At 41.3% G+C, this 24,687-nt stretch overlaps 1 protein-coding gene across 2 annotated transcripts in view; it reads right to left on the bottom strand.

Moving 5' to 3' along the window:
* Positions 1-12,426: 12,426 nt before the first annotated feature.
* The window catches only part of tctn2 (tectonic family member 2), a 28,050-nt gene continuing 15,789 nt past the window's right edge, over positions 12,427-24,687 (bottom strand). The window contains exons 5-15 of one of the 2 annotated variants that reach the window (XM_076270179.1): positions 23,787-23,925; positions 23,606-23,701; positions 23,353-23,481; positions 22,961-23,035; positions 22,788-22,874; positions 20,846-20,963; positions 20,557-20,660; positions 19,860-19,992; positions 17,955-18,092; positions 16,940-17,028; positions 12,427-13,239 (exon numbers count right to left, since the gene is read on the bottom strand). In XM_076270179.1, coding sequence (XP_076126294.1) covers positions 13,118-13,239; positions 16,940-17,028; positions 17,955-18,092; positions 19,860-19,992; positions 20,557-20,660; positions 20,846-20,963; positions 22,788-22,874; positions 22,961-23,035; positions 23,353-23,481; positions 23,606-23,701; positions 23,787-23,925 — 1,230 coding nt within the window. In that variant the 3' untranslated portion in view covers positions 12,427-13,117. The remainder of the gene's footprint in view (positions 13,240-16,939; positions 17,029-17,954; positions 18,093-19,859; positions 19,993-20,556; positions 20,661-20,845; positions 20,964-22,787; positions 22,875-22,960; positions 23,036-23,352; positions 23,482-23,605; positions 23,702-23,786; positions 23,926-24,687) is intronic. The other variant, XM_076270180.1, reaches the window with a different exon arrangement.

Here is a 24,687-nt window from a genome sequence, read left to right as displayed (position 1 = left end):
CAGTAAAACACTGCAAAGTCATAATGTTCCTGCTTATCTCTAAACACAGTCACACAGAGATATACACAGGGACAGTACAGATATCATACAGTCATTACATAGAATCATACTTTTAGTATCAAAGTGACCTACTAATGAGAAATGCAGAACATTAAACCACATATTGGAATATTGGACATAATGCAGAACATTAAACCATATATTGGAATATTAGACATAATGTTCTATTCCACTTTCTCTCATAGGCAAAGAGAAAAGTGGGGAGGGTTGATTAGCTGAAAAAAGGGAAAGAGGCCGTAGTAGCGGAAGGCAAGGTAGAGGGCTGCACGCGGGCTGCCATAACTTGCTGAGTTGAGTGAGCAGGGGAAAGCTGTTTAGGAATAGAGAAAGAGGCCGCAGTAGCGGAAGACAAGGTAGTGGGCTGCACGCGGGCTGCCATAACTTGCGGAGTTGAAAAACATGTTGCATGAACAGAGGGGGAGACGCCGGAGGAACGGAGCTCGCGCTGCGGCGCTGGTGCTCAGTTGATCGGCTATAGTAGGAGAGGAAAGATAAACTGATTGTTGGAGGAGGCGACGAAGTTCTGCTTTCTTTGCGAAACGAGGGCAATCGATCCTACATCCAACTCTGCTCTAATCAAAGATATGGTCCGCGGAGTAGCTCTCCTTCTTGCAAGCGGAGTGGCGCCGATGCTGCAACTTCGGCAGATAGAGGCAGACTGCGAATAAATAACCTGTCTGATTGAAGGAGGCGTGGCAAATTCCGTCATGCTTCTCCCGAACTTCCGTTTGTAAACGCCGTTTATTAAAGAGTTAATTGAGGTTATTTGTAACTTGCTTTTGTATTCAAAATCAAAGTCTGGCTTTTGGGATTTTAATGCCACCTAGAAGGATAATGAGAAAATCAAAGTTCCATCTTTTGGCCAAATTTAAAGAGGTTGTGACAGACAGTCTAGTTCTATTTTACATAAAATCAAGCTTCTTTTATGAGGCTTTTTAAATTCTGAAGTTAAACGATGTGGGGCTTGACAGGAGTAGAGTTGTATAAGTCCGGCAGTTACTTCAGGAAGTAAAAGACATGTATTGATTCTACTTGTGCACTACACTATTTAGCTGATCTACAGTACCTGACTGAGGAGGAGTTGTGGTAACTAGAATCTGTTGGTTTAATAAATGGTTGTGTGGGGATCTACACAAACAGGCACACATAGCTGCATCACATCCACACAACAGCTAGGATCACATGATGTCTTGAAGTCACATGACTAATTAGGAAGTGATAAGTGTTTGCTGGCTGCAAGTCAGATTCTCTTTGTGTTGGTGCTGGACACTATTGTGCGAGTTGGGCTCCCTTTTCATGCAGGGTAATTTCTAGAAGGTTGTGTCTACTCTTCACGGAGGACACAGGCTTCTGCATGGAGTTTTAACTTTTGTGATCACCTCATTGTGACCTGAGCTGCTGGGCTGCATTGCAACGGAACATTCACCTTTTTGCCCTCATGTGTCAATGAGCTGTGGACAGTTGAGCATATTGAAAAGGACCAGGCCAGCCACTGTTTGCCTGTAATTAGTATGCATTTCTTTATTGTTTTTGTTTGTTTGTTTGGTTATCTGACTTTGCCTCTGGGCCTACTACCCATGTGCCCCGATCATAGTATTGTACATTAACAAGTGGTGCTATTGATGCTGGTGGTTCTCCTCCCTAACTATGTCCTCTGCTTAGGCTATCGCTGTACAAGGCCGGATCCACACTGATGCTTTGCCCCTTCTTGCCAAGGGACCACATTGGGAGACGCTGTCTTGGTGTGTACTTATAACTACAACACGGTGTGATATTTTGTAGTGGTATCGAAAGACCTTAAGTGTGTAGTGCTTGCTGCAACAGGACACGTGTGACATTTTGTAGTGGTAGCTGAAGATCTTGAGTGTGTAGTGCTTGCTGTGTTGCATGCTTCGTCTGGTGTTGGGCTGCTGTCTCCTGTTTTTTCTGTCTCACCAGGGTCCTCCTGAGCAGGGGTTTTGCATTGGCTGATCCGACCTTCCTAGACTGAAGAAAATCCACCAGTTTATAGCAGTATTTTAAGATTTAGAACTTTTCTACTCCTTTTGTACTAAATTGTAATAAATTTGAAATACATTTATATATCTGCCTCTTGTCTACTGTCCCTTTGCAGGGAACATATATAATTAGCCACACTACATTCAGGGAAAGATCTGTGGGTCCTCCTGCCCATCATCAGGGGGTGGCGTAGTCAGACTGTAAAGAAGGTATACCGCTTGACTGGTACCACATTTTGGCGTAGCCGTGTAGGATGTAAACGAGGCATTGATATTTTGTTTTGTTTGTATTGTTTTGTTTGTGTATTCTTTGATTGTTAAAATAGAAACAGTGGCTGGCTCTGGACAACAGAAGACTACAAGTGGACGGCCAAGACAAAACACAATGGGAACCAACGGCCAGTAACTACTACTTTTCAACTGAAGTGTTTTTGTTATGTCTTTGGCATTGTTCCATATTCTCTTCTGTGGTAGTGAGGCTGTTAAGCTGGTAAAATGAGTGAGGTGGAGGAACATGTGCCTGAGGAACTTCTGACTCTTCGGGAGGAAGTGCAGAGATTACGAGTGGCTAATGAACAACTTCAGAGAGGAAGAGGTGCCTCTGGTAATGGCATTACTATTGGTGGGACAGCCCCCAGTGGCGATTTGGACTCACCAAATTTTCCAGAACGGTTTGTTTATATTCAAAGAGAGAGAAAGTGTCCCCACTTCTCCGGCTCAAAATCTAAATCTGATATATTGATTTATGATTGGATAGAAATTATTGAGTCATGCGTGAGGGATAGGAATATGAGCGCTAGGGAGAAGGCCCTCTTCCTTTATGATCATTTGGAAGGAGAAGCAAAAGCTGAAATCAGATTCCGCTCGTTAGCTGAGCAGGAGAATCCGGACACCATCTTAAACATTTTAAAAGAAGTTTATGGTTCCTCCTCCTCCTTTGTCAGCCTGCAAAGACAATTCTTTGACAGAAAACATAAAGATGGGGAGTCTTTAAAAGAATTTTCTCACTCTTTGTGGGCTCTAATTGAAGAAATCAAGCGTGCTTACCCTAATAGGTTGGCAGACCCAGATATATTAGTCAGAGATCAGTTCATGGAGCATGTACGTGATGTTTCCTTAAGACGAGAGCTAAAGAGCATTGTGCGACAAAATCCGGCTGTTGCTTTTATAGCACTACGGCATGAAGCAATTAGATGGATGGAGGAGGGTGAGCGCCCCTCCGGACAAACTCGAGCCGGGCTTCACCACTGTGGGGTGGATCTAAATGTTGAAGGGGCTTGTCATGCAGTGGGGGTGGGAAAAGGGTTGGACGTTTCTGTCCTGCAGGAACAACTTAACCAACAGCAGTCACAGATTAATAAAATCCTACAGAGTCTGTCTAAAATAGAATCTGTGTTAAGTCAGCCTACTTCTCGTCCTCATAACCCCAATTACCAGTTTACCCCAGAAAGTCAACCCATCTGTCTCCGGTGTCGTAAGCCTGGACACGTCCTCCGTCAGTGTCGACAGGGGCCGAGGCAGCGAACAGCCAGTCTACATAATGTCCAGCCTGAGGAAAATCCTGCAGTTACAGGACAGTCAGGTATGCATTGCATTGATCCTAGCACTGTGACAAACAATCCTAGTCCCTCTAATCAGGTCTTGCCCCCTTCAAACGAGTCAACCTCACTTGTAGGTAAATGCCCTGTAGTGGAGGTAAAGATGGGGGGTGTTAAAGTAAAGTGTTTACTGGACACTGGTTCTATGGTGACAACAATCACAGAGTCTCTTTTTAAGGAAGTCTTTCAACATTGGGGAGCACCTAGGCTCAAGTCATGTGGGTGGTTGGCTTTAAAAGCTGCCAATGGTTTAGATATCCCCTATGTTGGATATCTAGAGTTGGATATCCAGGTATTGGGTAGAACCTTTTCAGGACGGGGGGTTTTGGTGGTGAAGGATGCCCCTGGCACATTACAACAACATTCCGTTCCTGGGTTGTTAGGAATGAATGTAATTTCTCAGTGTTATAGGGAGTTATTTGCACAACAGGGTGAGGATTTATTTGCTTCTCTATGTGCTGTTAAGGCAGAGGCCTGTTGGGAGTCTGCTTTCCGCTACTGTCGCCGCCAAGATGTGTGCCATTTAACTCATGAGGGTCGGGTGCGGGTCCTAGAAAGGGGTGGGGAATTCATACCAGCTGGGTCACTTAAGTTTATTAAGGTCACCTGCCCAAAAGTCCCACATACGCAACCTGCCACAATGCTGTTGGAACCTGGAGGCTCAGATCTCGCCCCAGGTTTGCTGTTGTCCCCGTCGTTACTCAGTGTTACCAATGGTGTGACATATGTTCCTGTAGTTAATGTAGGAGCCACTGGTGCCGTAGTCCACTCAAAGCAGGTGTTGGGGATGTTACACTCCGTAGTTGACATTCAGGCAGAGCAGGTGAAGTTTGAAGGAGAGAATAGTGATGTTGCCCTAGTTAATACACATGCTGCTGGGGGGGCACCTGCCTCCATCTCAGAAGTCCTTGCAGCTTTACACTGGTCAGAACTTTCACCTGAAGAGGAAGGCCAAGCAAAACAGCTGTTAGAGAAGTATAGCGATGTCTTTGCTAAATATGATGGAGATCTGGGTTGCACTAATGAGATTGTACATGAGATACCTCTTTTAGATGACGCCCCAGTCCGACAAAGATATAGGTGAATACCCCCTACACAGTGGCAGGCTGTAAAGGACCACATCAAACAGCTTCTGGATAGCAAAGTGATCAGGGAGAGTAGCAGCCCTTACGCATCACCCATTGTCCTGGTGCAAAAGAAAACTGGAGAGCTACGGATGTGTGTTGATTACCGTCAACTTAACGCCAAGACAAGAAAGGATGCTTACCCATTACCTCGTATTGAGGAGTCGTTGGACGCCTTGTCAGGTGCCCAGTGGTTCTCAACTCTGGACTTGGCTAGTGGCTATAATCAAGTTGCTGTTGCTGAGAGAGATAAGCCAAAAACTGCATTCTGTACCCCTTTCGGCCTTTTTGAATTTGAAAGGATGCCATTTGGGTTATGTAACGCTCCCGGAACTTTTCAGAGGCTCATGGAGCGAATATTTGGTGATCAGAGCTTTCACTCAGTTCTTTTATTTTTGGATGATGTCATAATCTTTTCTTCTTCTGTGGCCCAGCACTTGCAGAGACTGGAGATGGTCCTCAGCCGACTCCAACAGAAAGGGCTTAAGGCAAAGCTGAGTAAGTGCCACTTTTTCAAGAGGGAAGTGCAGTACTTGGGACATCGAGTGTCCAAAGAAGGTGTGGCCACTGATCCAGAAAAGGTATCTGCTGTGAGTAACTGGAGGAGGCCTTGTGATGTGACCGAAGTCCGATCATTTCTTGGATTTTGCAGCTATTACCGTCGCTTTGTTAAGGGGTTTGCCCAGTTAGCAGCTCCACTTCACCAACTAGTGGCAGATGTAATTAAAACTGCAAAGATGAGTAGGACCAGGCCAGCTGCAGTCCTACCCAGTATGTGGACTGAAAAATGTGAGGAGTTTCACTGAGTTGAAGAGGATGTTTACAAGTGCTCCCATTTTAGCATTCGCTGATTTCACCAAGCCCTTTGTCTTGGAGATAGACGCTAGCCACCAAGGGCTAGGTGCAGTCCTGTCCCAGGAGAAGGAGGGAAAATTGAGACCAGTGTCATATGCTAGTCGCTCATTGCGTGGTTCAGAGCGTAACATGGAGAATTATAGCTCCATGAAGCTGGAGTTCTTAGCATTAAAATGGGCAGTTTCAGAAAAATTCCGAGAGTATTTGCTTGGCAGCAAATGTACGGTTTACACTGATAATAACCCTTTGAGCCATTTTCAGACCCTGAAGCTGGGATGGGTTGCCCAGTTGGCAGCTTTCGACTTCACTGTACACTACCGACCAGGAAAAAATAATGCTAACGCTGACTCTCTCTCCCGCCAGTACAGCACCCAGGCAGAGACCACAGATCTGGAGACTGACCAGCTGAGAGTTCAACCTTACCAGCCACTCATCCCCGAAAAAGCTGAGGGAGCCATATCTCACCAAATTGGAGTCCTTCCTAGTCGATCTAATGCTGAACTGGCGATGTTGCAGGAGGCAGATCCTGTTTTGAAAGACTTTCTGTTGTTTTGGAGACTAGGAAGGCCTCCCAGCAAGGAACAGCGGGCCGAACTCACCAAGGAGGTACAACGTCTCCTCCGACAGTGGGATCGTATCCTGGAGAAGGATGGCCTGCTGTACCGGAAGACAACTGCCCCTCATGGAGAGCTATACACCCAACTGCTCCTGCCCCAGTGTCTTCACCAAGAGCTTCTCCGGGGTCTCCATGACCAACACGGACATCAAGGAGTACGGCGAACTACTGACCTAGTGAGGCAACGGTGTTATTGGCCAGGGATGGGAGCGGAAATTGAGAAGTACTGTCAGAACTGCCAACGCTGTGTGCTGTCTAAAGCTGTCCAGCCCAAAGTCAAGACTTACCAGGGGGTTCTGATGGCTGGTCAGCCATTAGAAGTACTTGCTATAGACTTTACCCTGCTTGAGTCTGCAACAGATGGTAAGGAAAATGTATTGGTCATGACAGACGTTTTCTCAAAGTACACACAGGCAATCCCAACCAAAGACCAAAGTGCCAGTACAGTGGCGAAGATCCTAGTTGACTGTTGGTTCAACCGTTTCGGAGTGCCTAAACGGATACATTCCGACCAAGGCAGAAACTTTGAGAGTGCACTCATTGCACAGTTGTGTCAGCTATATGGGATTGAAAAGTCTAGAACAACAGCATACCATCCCCAAGGGAATGGCCAATGCGAGAGATTTAACAGGACCCTCCATGACCTTCTCCGATCACTCACTACGGAAAAGAAAAGGGCGTGGCCAAAGTACATCTCCCAGTTGGTGTGGGCATACAACACCTCCACCCACCGCTCCACTGGTCATTCCCCTTACTCGTTGATGTTTGGCGTGCCACCTCGACTCTCCATTGACTTCCTTTTAGGGGCTAATGACACAGAGGAAACAAGCTCTTGGGATGAATGGGTCATACAGCATCAGGAACGGCTTCAGGTAACTCGTGAACTGGCCCGCAAGAACATGGAGGAGGCAGCAGATTACCGGCAGTGAAACCACAACCAACAGGTCTCTGATAAGGGTTTTACAGAGGGCCAACTGGTCTACTTAAAAGATCACCGCAGCCAAGGTCGTCGTATAATCCAGGATGTCTGGTTACCAACACTGTACAAAGTTGTCAGGACACCGACTGACCCGGGTGGGCCCTACACTGTAACATTGGCAGATGGAACTGGTAATGTCCGGCAAGTCCACAGAACAGAGATTAGAGCATCGCAACTGGATACTATACCATCAGTACCAAAGGTCCCTCAGCCATCCACAAAGACTACTTACCCAGAAAGTAACTCAACTTGCAGTGAAGAAGATATCCTTACCTGGATAGAAGAAGCAAGACCTACTCCAATAGCTGCTGTCACTCCAGGTCCACCACCAACAGCCCCCAATGAAGTTGAAGAAGAACCTGTGGGGGAGGATAGGGGCGAGGGCGATGATGATGATGATGATGATGATGACTATGATGATGGCAGTGAGGGCAACCCCCAACTTCAAGACAGGTCACCAGGTCTTAGACGCACCAGGCGGGCAACAGCTGGAAGACACAAGAATCCTCACAATCTGCCAAGGTCCACAGTATCAAGTGTGGGGGTGGTAAGGGCTGCCTGTAATTAGTATGCATTTCTTTATTGTTTTTGTTTGTTTGTTTGGTTATCTGACTTTGCCTCTGGGCCTACTACCCATGTGCCCCGATCATAGTATTGTACATTAACAAGTGGTGCTATTGATGCTGGTGGTTCTCCTCCCTAACTATGTCCTCTGCTTAGGCTATCGCTGTACAAGGCTGGATCCACACTGATGCTTTGCCCCTTCTTGCCAAGGGACCACATTGGGAGACGCTGTCTTGGTGTGTACTTATAACTACAACACAGTGTGATATTTTGTAGTGGTATCGAAAGACCTTAAGTGTGTAGTGCTTGCTGCAACAGGACACGTGTGACATTTTGTAGTGGTAGCTGAAGATCTTGAGTGTGTAGTGCTTGCTGTGTTGCATGCTTCGTCTGGTGTTGGGCTGCTGTCTCCTGTTTTTTCTGTCTCACCAGAGTCCTCCTGAGCAGGGGTTTTGCATTGGCTGATCCGACCTTCCTAGACTGAGGAAAATCCACCAGTTTATAGCAGTATTTTAAGATTTAGAACTTTTCTACTCCTTTTGTACTAAATTGTAATAAATTTGAAATACATTTATATATCTGCCTCTTGTCTACTGTCCCTTTGCGGGGAACATATAGAATTAGCCACACTACATTCAGGGAAAGATCTGTGGGTCCTCCTGCCCATCATCAGGGGGTGGCGTAGTCAGACTGTAAAGAAGGTATACCGCTTGACTGGTACCACAGTTGGAACAAATATTTGGTAGGACTTTAACTCTGTTGGTGCGCATAGGGGAGAAAACAGGCAACTCTGGGCATTCTTTCTAGAAATGAACGACTCCCCTGAATCATCTCCTTCCCTTCTGTGGGAAACAGGAAAAGCAGTACTCAGAAGAAGAATCATCTCATATTCAGCATACAAAAAAAGAAGGAAAAAGAACAGGAAGTAGAACTCAACAATAAAATTAAACAGTTAGAAGAAACCAATGCAAGCAACCCAACTGAAGAAACACAGGCAAAACGTATGAAACATAAATTCAAACTCAATGAAATACTCAATAAACACACTCAATTTATGATTCACCGTCTAAGGCAGGAAAACTTCCACCATAGCAATAAATCAGGTAAATACTTAGCAAATCAAATGTAACAAAGAAAAATCAACAATCCCGGTCATAAAGAACTCAGCAGGGAAGCTAACCAGCTCACCTGAAGAAATAAATCATGTTTTTTTTACCAGTTTTACAATAAACTATATTCTTCAGAAATAAACCCCAACCAGGAATTCATAGACTATTTCCCAAACAGCATCAAATTACCACAACTCAATGAGACCCAAATAAATAACCTGGAATCACCTATAACTCAACAAGAACTGTTTGATGCCCTGAAACAGATGCCTGATAATAAAGCACCAGGTCCGGATGGCTTCCCTGCTGAGTTCTACAAACAATTTTGGACCATCTTAGCTCCACTTTTCACCAGAATGATTAATGAATCAAAACAGAAAGGACGTCTTCCAACTAGTTCCACCACAGCCTCAATTTCACTGCTCCTCAAGCCCAATAAGGACCCAACATTGCCATCCAGCTACTGGCCAATCTCTCTCCTCAATGCGGACAATAAGATAATCGCAAAAATGCTAGCACACAGATTAGCAGAGGTCACCCCATTCATTATCCACCCAGACCAAACAGGCTTCATTAAAGGCAGAATTTCATCCACCAACACCCGCAGACTGTTTAATATAATGTATCACTCCACAAATTTTCAAGATAATACCATCATAGCAACTCTAGACGCAGAAAAAGCATTTGATAGGGTGAACTGGAATTTCCTGTTTTCCACTTTAGGGAGGTTTGGCTTCGGGGAGTCGTTCATTAACTGGATTAAACTTCTATACACCTCTCCTTCAGCCACAGTAATCACCAATGGACTAACATCACAAAGTTTCACTCTTCACCGGGGAACGAGACAAGGGTGCCCACTCTCCCCCTCCCTATTTACAATCTTCATTGAACCCCTAGCAGCTGCCATCCGTCAGAACCCCCTCATCAAGGGTGTCCAGACTCTATATATGCACCATAAAATCAGCCTTTATGCCGACGACATTCTTCTCTTTCTTCAAGACCCCACAACATCAGTAAAAGAAACCATCAAACTCATTGACACATTCTCTAAAATTTCTGAATACTCAATCAATTGGAAAAAATCTGCAATTCTCCCATTACATCCCAACAGCTGGGATGTGACAGCCAACTCTTCACCTATCCCACTCTGCACTAACTATATCACTTACTTAGGGATAAAAGTCTCCCCCAGGCTGTCAGACTTATTTAGCCTAAATTATTCCCCTCTACTCACTTCAATAGATGATGACCTTCAACGCTGGAAGAACCTCCCATTATCCATCATGGGCAGAATCTCAGTAATCAAAATGACAAAATGACAATAAACTATTTACTCTCTATGATTCCAACCCAGCCCACCCCACTCTGGTTTAAGTCTCTCGATTCATTAATCACTAAATTCTACTGGAAAGATAAGACCCCAAGGATCAAACTCACCACTCTCCAAAAACTAAAAGCACTGGGAGGACTAGAGGCTCCACACTTCCAGCACTATGCTCTGGCCAATCAGCTCCACTTCATTTACAAATGGCTACACCCCACCCCCTCAGACAACACCTGGTTAGACCTAGAACAAACAATCTGTAAAGAAATTAAAATCTCAGATCTCCCTTTCTGCAGTCAGTCAATCAAAAAACATCCATCCAAAGCCCCAACAATTTCATCTACTCTGACAGCCTGGTGGAGATTCTACCACATCACTGATTCACCTATAGCACCATCAATTCGCACCCTGATTTGGAATAACCCAGATTTCACCGTCAATAAAAAAACACTTAACTTTCACACATGGATGGGAAAGGGCATCACTCACCTTCAGCACATTCTTCAAGACAATAATCTGGCCTCATTTTCCTGTTTTGTCCAGAAGCACGGCATCGAGAGTGAACACTTCTTACAATACCTGCAAATTAAATCATCTATCCTAGGAAAAATTAACATCCAGACAGCTAACCTTGACATTCCCCCACCAATCTCAGAGCTGCTTAATATTCCCTCTCCCAAAAAAATACTCTATATATATACAAAATTATATCTCGTTCAGAAAAAACAATTGGCCTGCCATATCACAAATGGGAATCAGACTCGGTCCTGGCGGGTCGCTGTGTGGGTTTGGCATTGGTTGGGTCCTGTGGGTTATCTATTGGCCCTGGGCCCCCGTTGTGCACCCTCCTCATACGCTCATGCACACGCCTTGTTCTGGAAGCACACAGCACGCTTTACTCTCTTTTAATTGCACTACATGTTAGGTGACATTCATCAAACATAAACAAAAACTACAAAACAGGCTAGGGTAAGAGTGGAGTGCAGGTAGATGCCTCATCAGGTGTCTATCTGCATGCCTCACTTATTTTAATGCACACATTACAGAGGAGGCATACATCTTACACAGGGTAAGTGTGGTGTGCATGGGGAAATCCTGACAGATATTCACCATGCATGCCCACTTCTTTTAATGCTAGATAGAGCCCTCAACCTAGCCATTCACATACATATTTAGGTCAAGAGTGGCGTGTTGGGTGGAGGTCTGGGGGCGAGGTGTGGTTGGTCGTGGTAGTGGGGGATGTGTGCATATGCTGGGGGCCTGGGTGGCACGCAGGTCCTCCCCTCTGTCAGCTCGTCGCCGTATAACTGCGGGGGCTGGATGGAACTGTGGCCATTAATGGGTGCCCAGGTTGGCAATCAGTCAGGCAATCAGTTATTCTTATTATTACACTTACCTTTAACAGAATAATTACAACTCCTCTCCTCTGAAACCCTCCCTCTCTGTGTTCCAGCTTCTCTCCTCCTGGCCCAACAGCAAGCCAGCCTTACACATATGCACACACACACACACACATCCATCCTCACACACTCACTACCCCTCACCCCCACCCCCATCCCAACACCACCTTATTCACACTCTCAGAGCTACCATCCGCACCCCCCCTTCTTTTCATTCCGGTCATCAATTTCATCCCTGATAATCATATCTGTAATCATCCTGGACGCAAATCATCCTTAGCCTTTCTGTTTTTAATGTTATGTTGTGTTAAGAAGCCAAGTCAATGTGATGTCTTGTTAAGTTACAGTATGTGTTTGTGTAATGTACATCTGTTTGTCTTATGTAGTATTCTTGTGCATGTCGTAGTGTTGCATTTTCTGTAATGTCAATAAAAAAAAAATAAAAAAAATAAAACAGGCAACTCAAAAGTGTGTAAGCCTAACTGATAGTATGTAAAAAATGGAATGGGAAAGCACATCTCATAGTGATTGGTATTGCACACTAGCTCTAAAGTTACAGGATATATATATATATATATATATATATATTTATTTATTTCATACACAGCGTGTCTTTCTGAGGTTCTTATACTAGATAACTTCTAAGTTTTCTAGTTCTGATACATTGCTGTCAAGCAAGTGCAAAAATACTATAGAAATGGCCCAGCAGACTAAAGACAGTTCTGTGAAGACCTAAAATAAACATTGGTGTTGTAAAATTAACACATGAAGGGTTGTGATTTATTTGGGGAAAAAAGTAACAAATGCATTCAAATAAATTGTGCACTGACCATGATTTTGCCTCAATGTCTTTCATAGGCTGGAGTCATAAGCTCAATTCTACAGCTACAGTGTTAGCACAGAGGTAAAGAACAGGAGGGTAATAGACATAAATAAAGCAGTGATTTTCTTTGGTCTGAATAAAGAAGGGGAGTTTATTTTTGAGGTTGAGAACAATTTTCAGATTTTAGGTTTTATAAAAGATTGGTATTTATTGACACCTTTATGCAATTGCATTCCACTATCTGTTAAAATATCACCATCTGAGGGGAATTTACTGCACGTCTCTGTGCTGCAAAGAACTTTATTGTACAAGTTTCTGTATTCTCTCTAAAATGAATGGGAACACAATTCTGGACATCCTACTGCTTCTATTCCTGAAATCATATCTCAGTTTCTGCACAGAAACCCCTTGTTCAGTTCTACCCAAAAATATGAAAGACACAAACACACACACACACACACAAAATTCATCCTCTTACATTATTGGCACTTACATACATAATAATATCTACATTTATTTACATAAACAGAGAAAAAAACATAGTATTTTCCAAAATCAAACGGGAAAAGTCAGTTCAGTTCATTGATAACATAGTTCAAAACGTAGCAGAAGTATTAATGAGGTCCTCTATTAGATTTTCTATTGTGTACATTTCTGCTACCGATAGTTTAAAGTTCAGTATTGCTCAATGCCTGCCTGATCTGTGTCCATGGAGATCCCAGCAGAGAAGCGATAATGAAGAGGAATATTAAATAGATGGCCTTAACCAAGGCCTGTGAGGAAGGCTCACCTGAAAAAAGATGGAAGTAAATGGTCATTCAGAAACCCAAAATTGTCATTCGGTGCAACAAAATTCACCCGTTGTGTCCTACTTGTACCATCCGTCGTCGCACTGAATGAGAATGACAACTTTTAATATTTTAGTCTAAATGTAAATGAAACACATATAAGAAGCACATTATTTTCTTTTATGCTTACTTGTTACTTGCTTTTTTATCATCTATAAAGATTTTGATTCATCTGTCTATCATGTGTAATGATTCTTTTTTTGAAATCTAATGAAGGAAGGTAACATGAAAAAACATGTTCTGTCACTACCAACAGTTTTTTCTATGGCTACAATGGATTTAGTTAGTGATATTCAATTTCTTTAAATACACATTATACTTAATTATTTGTATGATCATCGAAAAATATGGGTGCAAATATTTTAAATGATTTCATTATAAAACTTAGGAGAATTAATCAATATGCTAGTTTCTCTTAAATATGCATGAAGAATCATAACTGGTTTATAGAAAATGTTTATAAATTCCTTTTTGAAAAAATCCGCTTTTTAATTTAGAGGCCGGAGCATCCGCTCTGTTCCGCTCCAATTTCGCTCTGATACTGCTCACACCACGGGTCTGAGGCATGCATGCCCAAATCCACTGATAATTCATGTCTTCCTAAAAAAACCAAGACCATTAAATTTCAAAGATTGGCCATTGTAAGTTTGTTGATGGGGATGGAGTTCGTTAAATATTTTAGAAAGGAAACTGATAGTCATACAAGTGTAGGCCTACTATTTCTACACAACAACTAGATACTAACAATGTAGAGCAAGAACAACCATGTGATGACACTGTTTCAGTGAGTAAAGATTAATTTTGGAATGTAAGAAGACACATTTAGCGGAAACATTAGAGTGTGCTACGGAGACTTCAGTGACAGACATTCTGAACTCAAGAAGAGTCTTCTGGCATCCCCCCCATTTATCCCTTTTTTTAATGAGCATAGTGTTGTTAGGTGTTTGAAATACTGCAATCCAAAGAAAAGCCCTGGCCCAGATAACATCAGTGGCCGCACGTTAAAAGTGTGTGCTGAACAGTTAGGCCCCATCTTCCATCACATATTCAGTTTGTCACTCTCCTTGCAGAGGGTGCCATCTCTATGGAAGCAGTCTGTAGTGGTGCCTGTTGCTAAGGTCAGTCGGCCCCAAATCCTAAATGATTTCAGGCCGGTTGCCCTCACATCTCTTATTGCAAAATCCTTAGAGAAGCTGATTAAAGCGGAGCTCCTAATCAAGGTGCAACCTCTCTTGGATCCTTCCCAGTTTGCCTATAGGGCCAAGAGGGGGGTGCAGGATGCTACCATCACTCTACTAAATCTTCTCTATAAACACCTGGAGGAAAGTGGGAATCATGCAAGGTTGCTCTTTGTAGATTTCTCCTCTGCATTTAACACCATCCAACCCCACCTACTGATTGAGAAACTACTGAACAACTTTAGCCTTGACCCAAGCCTGACTGGTTGGCTACTTGATTTCCTCACGCAGAGAGTTCAGAGAGTGAGGGTAAATAAAGTGCTGTCTAGTGGCTTAACATCATCCACAGGCTCACCTCAGGGGTGTGTCCTTATTTACAATAGGCACTGTATATACACCGTGTTCCAAATTATTAAGCAAATTGGATTTAAGTGTCATAAACATTTTTTTTTTTAAACATTACGTTTTTCAATTAAACCCATGGATGGTATTAAGTCTCAGGGCTCTTTGGATCATTGAAATCAATCTCAGACACCTGTGATAATTAGTTTGCCCGGTGAGCCCAATCAAAGGAAAACTACTTAAGAAGGATGTTCCACATTATTAAGCATGCCGCAGGTTTCAAGCAATATGGGAAAGAAAAAGGATCTCTCTGCTTCTGAAAAGCGTGAAATTGTGCACTACCTTGAACAAGGTATGAAAACATTGCATATTTCCCAAAAACGTATGCGTGATCATCGTACTGTGAAGAAATTTGTAGCTGATTCAGAGCACAGGCGGGTTCATGCAGACAAAGGCATAATAAGGAATTTTCTGCTAGAAAAATTCATAGGATTAAGAGAGCAGCTGCTAAAATGCCATTGCAAAGCAGCAAACAGGTATTTGAAGCCACTGGTGCCTCTGGAGTCCCGTGAACCTCAAGGTGTAGGATCCTCAAGAAGATTGCAAGTGTGCATAAACCTACTATTCGGCCACCCCTAAACAATGCTCACAAGCAGAAATGGTTCCATTGGGCTCAGGAATACATGAAGAGTTTTGTTTATGGATGAGTGCTGTGCAATCCTAGATGGTCCAGATGGATGGAGTAATGGATGGTTGGTGAATGGCCACCATGTGGCGGAGTCATGTTTTGGGCCGGAATCATGGGGAGAGAGCTGGTAGGCCCCTTTAGGGTCCCTGACGGTGTGAAATTGACTTCGGCAAAGTATGTAGTTTCTGACTGACCATTTTATTCCGTGGTACAAAAAGAAGAACCGTGCCTTCCGTAGCAAAATCATCTTTATTCATGACAATGCACCATCTCATGCTGCAAAGAATACCTCGGTCATTGGCTGCTATGGGCATAAAAAGAGAGAAACTCATGGTGTGGCCCCCATCTTCCCCTGACCTCAACCCTATTGAGAACCTTTGGAGCATCATAAAGCAAAAAATCTATGAGGGTGGGAGGCAGTTCACATCCAAGCAGCTCTGGGGGGCTATTCTAACATTCTGGCAGCTCTGGGAGGCTATTCTGCCTCTGACATTAAAGCAGAAACTCTCCAAGAACTCACAAGTTCAATGGATGCAAGAATTGTGAAGGTGATATCAATGAAGGGGTACTATGTTAACATGTAACTTGGCCTGTTAAAATGTTTTTGATTGAAATCACTTTTGATTTAATTTATATCACCTCCTAATGCTGCAAATTCAACAGTTTTTAGTTCTATACAACCTATAAAATGTCTTGAAACTCTGTTGTGCATAATAATTTGGAACAGTGCATTTTGAGTTTTTTATTTTTGAAAAAATACTGTTATCATTGGGAGGTTTGTTCAATCAAATTTGAATTATACTCTAATGGTTGATGATTTGAAAATTATACTGACTGTCATTTGCATCAACTATTTAGAAAAATCTGAGAAAATTGTATAGGAACGTCACCTATTACCAACCGTCCCGTATTTCCGACCTCTTACGTGTGTCACTTAATATTCATTTCTATACAAACCAAGACGGCGGATTCCTAAAGAAACGCAAGCACCCACACCATAAGTGTATCTAAATTAGCTATGTACCAAAAAATAAATTTTACCGTGACTCGAAGAGCTGTAAACAGTGTTGTAAGGCTGCGTGTACAAATCCGCTTGGATCTCCAGTGGAATTTTGATTTGCTACGAGAATTCTCGGTCTAACCGTTGATGTGCCGTGAGGTTGGAAATAGGCACCCACCAGCCCAGCACTAAACCTGGTAAGAACCAAACTAGATTTTGTTCAAATCTACACACCTATGGCTACTGAAAAATGTAAGGTTCATTTATCAAATGTTATTTTGAAGTATTTAGAATTTTCGAACGAAATGGTTGGTGATTGGTGGTTTTACGATAATTTGTATAATAATTTGGAACGCAGTGTATATATTTAAAATACAAATATCTCTACAAAGTATCTAAAGTTTTGTAAGCTAATAAGTACCGAATGCACTCACCTGTATAATATCTAGTGAGAGGAAATGTCAGCTCTGGCCAGCAGACATCATTCCTAGCACAGTCAAATTCTGTAAAGGTAATCTGGAATCTGTGGAATAAATAGCTGAATGTCTCAAAACACTACTTCAGCTGAATACAGTCAAATAAGGACAGGGGCATTCTGTACTGTTGGGACAATACATTTGAGAGTGGGGAATGGGAACATGGTCTACAATGTTCAAAGCTCAAAAGTCTTGGCTATAAATATTCTGTTTTTCAAATGTGCACCTTTTTTGGAGGGCATCTCAGGGTGTTTTGAACATGAAGACACTGGGTTGCTCAAAGTGGGAAAACTATGTCTACAACAGAGCATTGACAAATCAACACTATAAAACAACGTAAGCCGAAGTAACTACCCAATCCCAAGTAAAGAATATAGCCGCAACTGACATTTTAGAATCCAACAATGCACTCACATGTGGTGAGATGTAAGAGACTTTATCCAAAGAAGTAATTAGAATAGGCTAGGTTTACTGTATAAGTCAGGCTCCGTGTTAAACAGTCCATCGCCAAAATTATTGTAAATTAGGGCATTTACTATTACCAATATTGAAAGGGAGGATAAAACAAGTTAATCAAGACCATTTAATTACTCAAGTAGACCATCAATGGGCCTATCCATGGTTTATTTTTTTCCACGAGTTATTATCCATTCTCAGATGCGTGTGGACTAATAGACCGGAGCTGTACTATAGCCTGCTCTGGCCTGCGGGCCGCTGTCTATTGGCCATGAAAAATACTGGCCCTCGGCCAAAGTTACTGGCCGACCCCTGAGTGTAACCAATGGGAGTCAAATCTCATGTATATAACCTCAGTTCTCTGAAGGAAAACACAATCCTATGATGATGGTGGATCAATCTGAAAGAATGTATGATCAACATATGTTTCATTTTTTATTGATTACTCAGGGCTATAGTTCTTAAAGTTAACTTGGCTTTGCTGATAGGCTATATTAGGTAATGAAGTTCTGCTCACCTTGTTTTGGGAGGAGTACTGTGCGACAATTCTTCACTGAAGGTGATGGTGGAGGTGAGAGGAAAATACTGAGTTGTATTGAGATCCTGACAGTAAGTTCCAGTTTCACACTGTAACCTCCATGTTGTTGGTTTGAGACTGGAAAAAAAAACATGGATATATACATATGACACATATGGTAATAAAATACAGAATTTAATTTAAATGATGCAGTATTCCAATTTGTTCAATTCAGTTAATTACTTCAGTCAGAATTACACATTTGTGTTTCATAACTTATAATGGTAAAGACATGCTGATGAATATGAAAGCATCGAAAAAAGCAACTATAGAATTTTGAAGCTAAGGATTTCAAGATCTGTGCTCGAGTAGCGGCAGCCAGCTGGTCCATAGCTGTGCAGTATGTACGTTGGTAAACCTCCCTCCCAACGCCTTAAGAGTCATGCTAGTGAGAGAGCTAGCTAGCAGCCTGGGCTCTTAGCTCGATTGCTAGCATGCTCAACTTCTGATCCTAGGAGATGTTTGCGGGCTCGAGTCCGGCACGTGCAGGGCTGAGCCGTGCGGTCAAACACAACATAGGTTACACTAGGTTACTGAAGAACATTGATTGATTTGACATTGCACATTTCTGTGACCACAGTTATCTTATCAGTGTTTTCATAACATGTTTCATACTGTAGCCTACATTCAACACAGCATTTTGGTCATTGCTTTTAACCTACTTTACTGAAAGCAATATGTTGCATGCCATTATGTAGGCTAGGCCTACAATCCACCTGCCTGGCCATGCAAATTACGGGACTTTTCCGGGCGAAATAACAAAACGGGAGGGCACTGGGAGATGACCATGAAATAGGCTACGGGAGACACCCAAAAACTGGAGTGTTGGCTGGTAGCCTATGCCCAATGTTCACAGACCGCCACCTTCGACTGTGTGCAACTTTCCAGTGCTACTGGGCTGCACGGAAAGGAAAATTAATATAATGTTGCAAGAAAATTGCTACAAAAAAGAAAAACGGTAGCCTACAATTGAACAATATTGCTTTCTAATAAGATAAACATATAATTATTACAGGCTATGTATGCATGCAGGCTAGGCTCCTTGTTGAATAGGCTGCAATCTTTTACATGTGCACTTAAACGTGACATTAGGAACACCTGGGTTAACACTGTCACATTTAACAAGGATTTCATGTTAAATAAAACCAAAATTGAAATAAGAAAATAGAGGTATGGGCACTGTGGACTGCCAGTTGGTTTTCTAAATGTAAAGACTGCCAACTGACGAATGCCAACTTTAGAATGTTGGGGTTTGTTGCCATTCGTTGGGACAGTGTGCAAGCTGCTTTAATTAAGTTTACCCAGTATTGTAGAGACATTGATCACTGAAGAACTGTACATGTTTGTTTTAGCATTTTCAGATGTTTTCAGCTTTTGGAGGTTAGTAAAATCTAACAAAGTGTTACCAATCTTATATCAAGATCAAAAAATCTGTTTGGTATTGTTTTCAGCATAAAGAGACTTACCTAGTGCTTTCTCTTAAAATCATTTGACTTAAAATTAAGATGTTTCATCAAGAAAACAAGCAAATTTGTCAGGCTTTTCCCAAATCACAGAAGTAACGTCAACGCAGCAGAGAGTAGAAGCAATCAGACAAGTGTTATTTATTCTTGTGAACCCAATATTGTGTCTTGTCTCGTGGGCTGAGTGTATTGTTGCACCCCTACAGTTTAGCCTATGGTTATATTTGCTTAGAAGACATTTATCCAAAAGCAGCTACAAGAACAATTTATCAGGGAAGGCTTAAGCTAAATCAATTTCTAAGTCTCATTTTGGTTCCCTCAAAACTCTTGACAAGTCACCATCAGCCACCACTGATTTAGTGTCATGTGTCATGAGACTTACTGAATTTTTACAGCTGTTATCTCAGTCTGTGGTCCACCACTGCAGTAGATAACAACATAGAGTTGAGAAGGGACACCCTCACACAGACCAGGGAAGGCAGGACTTATAATTGTTCTGGAGTTATGTACAACACCTAATGGAAGAGACGGGAAGAATATCAAAAATGCTACTGAGGAGAACATTTTCAAGAATAATTATTATACTATTGTTCAAATGTGCTATATAATCTGACAGCAAATTCAAATGTATACTTTATACATATATACATACAAATTAAAATACATTTTAATTTGTTGTCAGATTATATAGCACATTTGAACAGTAGTTGTATCAAAGAGCTTTCCAGTCAAACACAACTCATTTCAAAAACAGTTGGAACACTGTGTAAAATCTAAATAACAACAGAATGTGATGATCTGCATATCATGTATACCCACATTTATTTGCAAAAAGACAAAGACAAAAACTAATTTTAAAACTGAGAAATGTTTTGCAGAGATCCCAGAGAAATGTAAAGTAAAGATGGGGACATATTCCCTGATTCTGATTCTGACTGAAGTAGTACTGCTTCCAAACTGAACAGGTTGGTTTCTTTTTAAACTGAACTAAATGTGGGCAATATACATGTGAACCTAGATACAGGCAACCGGGGTATAATTGTGATGACATTCACTGTAGCATATTTGATGTTACTCACTGGTAACATTCACCCAGTCAGCCAGGCTGTAGAAGTTAGGATTTCCATTCCTAGCAATGAGTGTAGAGGTCACTAACGATGTTAACATGGTTTGGACAGCATCTCTAGAAAAAGTAAATCCAAAAATGAAAACACATTGACAATAAGAACATCTGATTCAGCTGTTTTGGTGATTAAACAATTGACTGGGGCTTTGTGAAGAAAGCCTAATTTCAAACACACTTTTAACACAATGTATACACGTACCCATGTAAAATTATCTTAGAGTTTGTTGTTAAGGTTAACCTACCTGAGCCTGCTACATTCAGTGAAGTTATCCAGGCTAACAGGAAACATGCAGCCTGAGGTGGAGTTGACTCCAAAAAGCACAGGTCTCATGCTAGCAGACTCACAGAGCCCATGTTCACCTGATGAAAGATGAAAAAAGGTCTTTAAGAGGTACTTAAGGAGTACTTAAGAATACTGCTCTGAGTATTATTTTATAAATATTTTCAATCAGTTATAGATTCCTTGAATTATCTTCGTAAACATATAAATTGATAACATGAAGGGGATAAAAACAACAATGTGACTGTTGTGTTTTCATTGTATGTTGTACAGTCACTTGGCGTGACCTCATTGAGAGCTTTCTCGGGAGATCATCATACATACAATACAATCCTAAACATAAAACAAATAGTGATTTAAAAAAAAAAAAACAGAAATAAGAAATGTTTTACCTTAAATACATATGTGATAACTTAAATGTGACACATGATGACAGTGTAAGAAATAACTTCCCAACTCTATCGTGAACTGTAAATTACACTATATGGGCCATGGAAATGACAGGCAATTCATCCACTTCTGATTTCAAAATGAAAAACACTATGAGATCTTGTATGACAACTTTGCATGAATATTCTTTGCAAGAATATCTGTGACCACAGATATTGCTGTGGCAGCTCTCTCAATTTGGCAACATACTAGTTGTACATTTTGAAAACAAAGGTCTAATATTTCTATTTTAATTAGGGATGTCAAACGACTAAAATTAACCAATTAATCTCATATTTTAAATTGAATTAATCGTGATTAATCACAATTAAAAACAATATTGCCCCATAAAGATTAAAGCTTCTTAAATAGCATTTTAAATACAAAATAAATCACCAAATTGACGAGTAACCACAAAGGATGTATATTTGTGACACAACTCTTTAATAGCATCATAAACCACACACAGAACTATGTAGTTTCAGAGAGAAAACTTGAGCCAGTAAAGAGCCATGCGTATGCACCAAGAACTATATTAACAACAAAAAAAATATTAGATGAACAGAAGGACAAAGATGGAGAGAGAGTGTTTGTTTGGTAGAGACAGAGAGAGAGAGAGAGAGAGAGAGAGAGAGAGAGAGAGAGAGAGAGAGAGAGAGAGAGATCAATCAATCTGGAATGGGACAGCACAGCACTTTTTTTCACTTAGTTTACAGCAGCGTGCACACAGCGCATCACTGTCCATTTAACTCAAATGTATGATCCAATTAGCAATTAGGAAGTAATGTGCAGTTCACTTGTAACTATGTTAAACTAGGATATTCAGTGAATTTCACTAATTTTGACAAGATACTTTTGAAAATATCCTTAAAAGTTTGGGCATATAATGAAAGACAGATATATATATATATATATATATATATATATATATATATAGAGAGAGAGAGAGAGAATAGCATACAGTAGAGTGCATATCTCCACCATGGAGGTTATGTTTTCATTCCTATCTGTTACTTGGTTGGTTTGTTAGTAGTATTAGGCAATGGGCCAAAGAAAAACTAAACTAAACACTAAACAAGCATTTTGTGTGTACATATTTTGTATTTCTTTACATCATTATCACAAAGACATGTATGTATTGCTTTACAGCTTTTGTTGCCACTGCATGAGAACTGCAAAGAGTCAATTGATCTAAATAAACGTCTCCTCCCATTATAGAAAGTGAAAGTTAACCAAGGGTTCGATAATGAAAATAGGACTCCGTGTGACCTTAACCTTTGTATCTAAATCAGAAAATGTACGCTTTGGAAGTAACAGTGCAGAGTTTAGTGAAGATGTGTCAACCCCTTTGGGAGATATCACTCAACTGTATTGTTACAGATGGAACTATGCACGTCAGTCCACATAGCATGGGCAGAGGTATAATTATTCAGTTGTAATATATTACAGATACAAATAGTCAAATCCATAGTTACCTGAATGCCATAAATTCAAGGCAGCTCTGTGTATGACCATGCTTGGTGACATCACACCACCAACGACATGCTTTCCAACTAGGTAACCTAAATAATAAAAGACGTTTAGAAGAAATTCACTAGACCAACAGGTTATATTACATGTTAGGAGCACCACATTATTACAAACTAACCTGACACCCCCGAGTGAGTTGAAGCTGCAATATCTCCATTCACAAATGTTACAGAGATTTTGGTGATAAATGGCACTAAACAGAAAAGCAGGAAAGCATGGAAAACTGTGTTACAAATTGGACAAAAATGGAAAGCACCCCCATAAATATACCTGCAAATCATGTGTTCTACCTACCTTCCGTAACCCTTTCATGCTCTAAGTTGTGCACTCATATTAGGTATTGTAAGTACAGAACTATGAAAATTGGAACACAGTCCTGGTCTACACATCTAGCCTTAGAACCATCCAGCCCCCAGAATAGGCTTTAAAAGTGTTGCATTTACAGTATATTTTGTTCAGTGTATTTTAGCTGTATAATAATCCATATCAAATAATCAGCAATAGACTTACAGTGGTGGTCCAAAAAGACATTTCCAAAGGTGCGCACAAGAGTGATACCAGAAAGGCCTTCTCTTCTCCAATAAAAAGTGTAATTCCAGGCCAAGGTCACATTCTCACACAAAACCATATGAGATTCTGCTGATCAATACAAAAGGGCAGATATATAGACAAATAGACTTTCTATTTAAATTATATGAACATTTTATATTATAGAAAAAATATACTGCACTTCAATTGTACCTCAATATAATTACATACTGACCTGATAAATTATTGGCATTTTGGGAATTTGGGGCCCACGACACAGAGGGTGTTTGGTCAGTTCCTAACTTGTGAGTTACATCGATAGTCACTAACCCTGAGCAAAAGGAATGAAAACAAATTTGATTTCGGTATTGCTTAGTAGTCATATAATCACCACCCATAAACTGTTGAAAAATTACCTCCATGGCCATTTCTTATATCCTCTGCCAGATTAGTTGGCAAGGGTGGGCAGAAGAGGGGGTATCTGATGCATTCAGTCTGAACATTTTCCAGGAAACCTACAGGTGTGTTTTCCATACATTGGCCAAGCAATGACCTCTAAACATGGGAGAGATTGTAGATCAGCAGATAGGAATAAACTCTGAGTGCAAAGACTATAAAAATGCTCTTGTGATGTGTGTGTGTGTGTGTGTGTGTGTGTGTGTGTGTATGGGTGTGTCTATGGTAGGGGTTTCCCCAACTAGGGATTTTCATGGTTGAATCTGATTCGTCTTACAAATCTTCGACTAATAACGGAATCAAGTCTTCTCTTGGAAAAGATAAAGCTACACATCTCTCATTTGCTCTTCCTTTGGTAAGTCCATACCAAGATGATACCAAGAAGAACCCAATGTGTACATCTAAGCATTATAACAGCATCTCCTCCAAAGGGGGACATGGTTGCTTTAACAACATGCATAGACAGCAAAGAATCTTTGCAACAGGCAAGTTAATAGTAGTTATATGGTCCGTGAACATTCACATGAATGTGTTTCGTTAAGACCAAGTGTAGTTAAGCCTAGGTGTAAGTTTGGTCGGCGCAACCAACCAACCAACTTCACAGTTTAGACCAGGCCTGATAAAGACCAGTTGGTGCAACTGGCCCCAGACACCTAGGGACCTATTATCATCAGCTTACAATATGACAGAAAATTCAGGAATAATGTGATATCTGTGTGCTGAGTATGCCGTGAGCAATTCAATTGAGAATTCAGACACGTCCGACGGCCCCATACGGTTACATGCACACAATGCAGGGAGACCATCAACACATTTTGAATTGCCTGAATATCACCCGATTCATATTGTAAAAGCAGAGTG

This window comes from Alosa pseudoharengus, unplaced genomic scaffold (genome assembly GCF_046254945.1).
Source record: "Alosa pseudoharengus isolate Yale_2024_CS ecotype anadromous, Long Island Sound unplaced genomic scaffold, YU_APseudo_1.1 YU_APseudo_1.1_scf_6, whole genome shotgun sequence".
NCBI classification, from domain to species: domain Eukaryota; kingdom Metazoa; phylum Chordata; class Actinopteri; order Clupeiformes; family Clupeidae; genus Alosa; species Alosa pseudoharengus.
The sequence above is the reverse complement of the archived record's forward strand: the minus strand, read 5'-3'. Positions and strand labels throughout refer to the sequence as shown.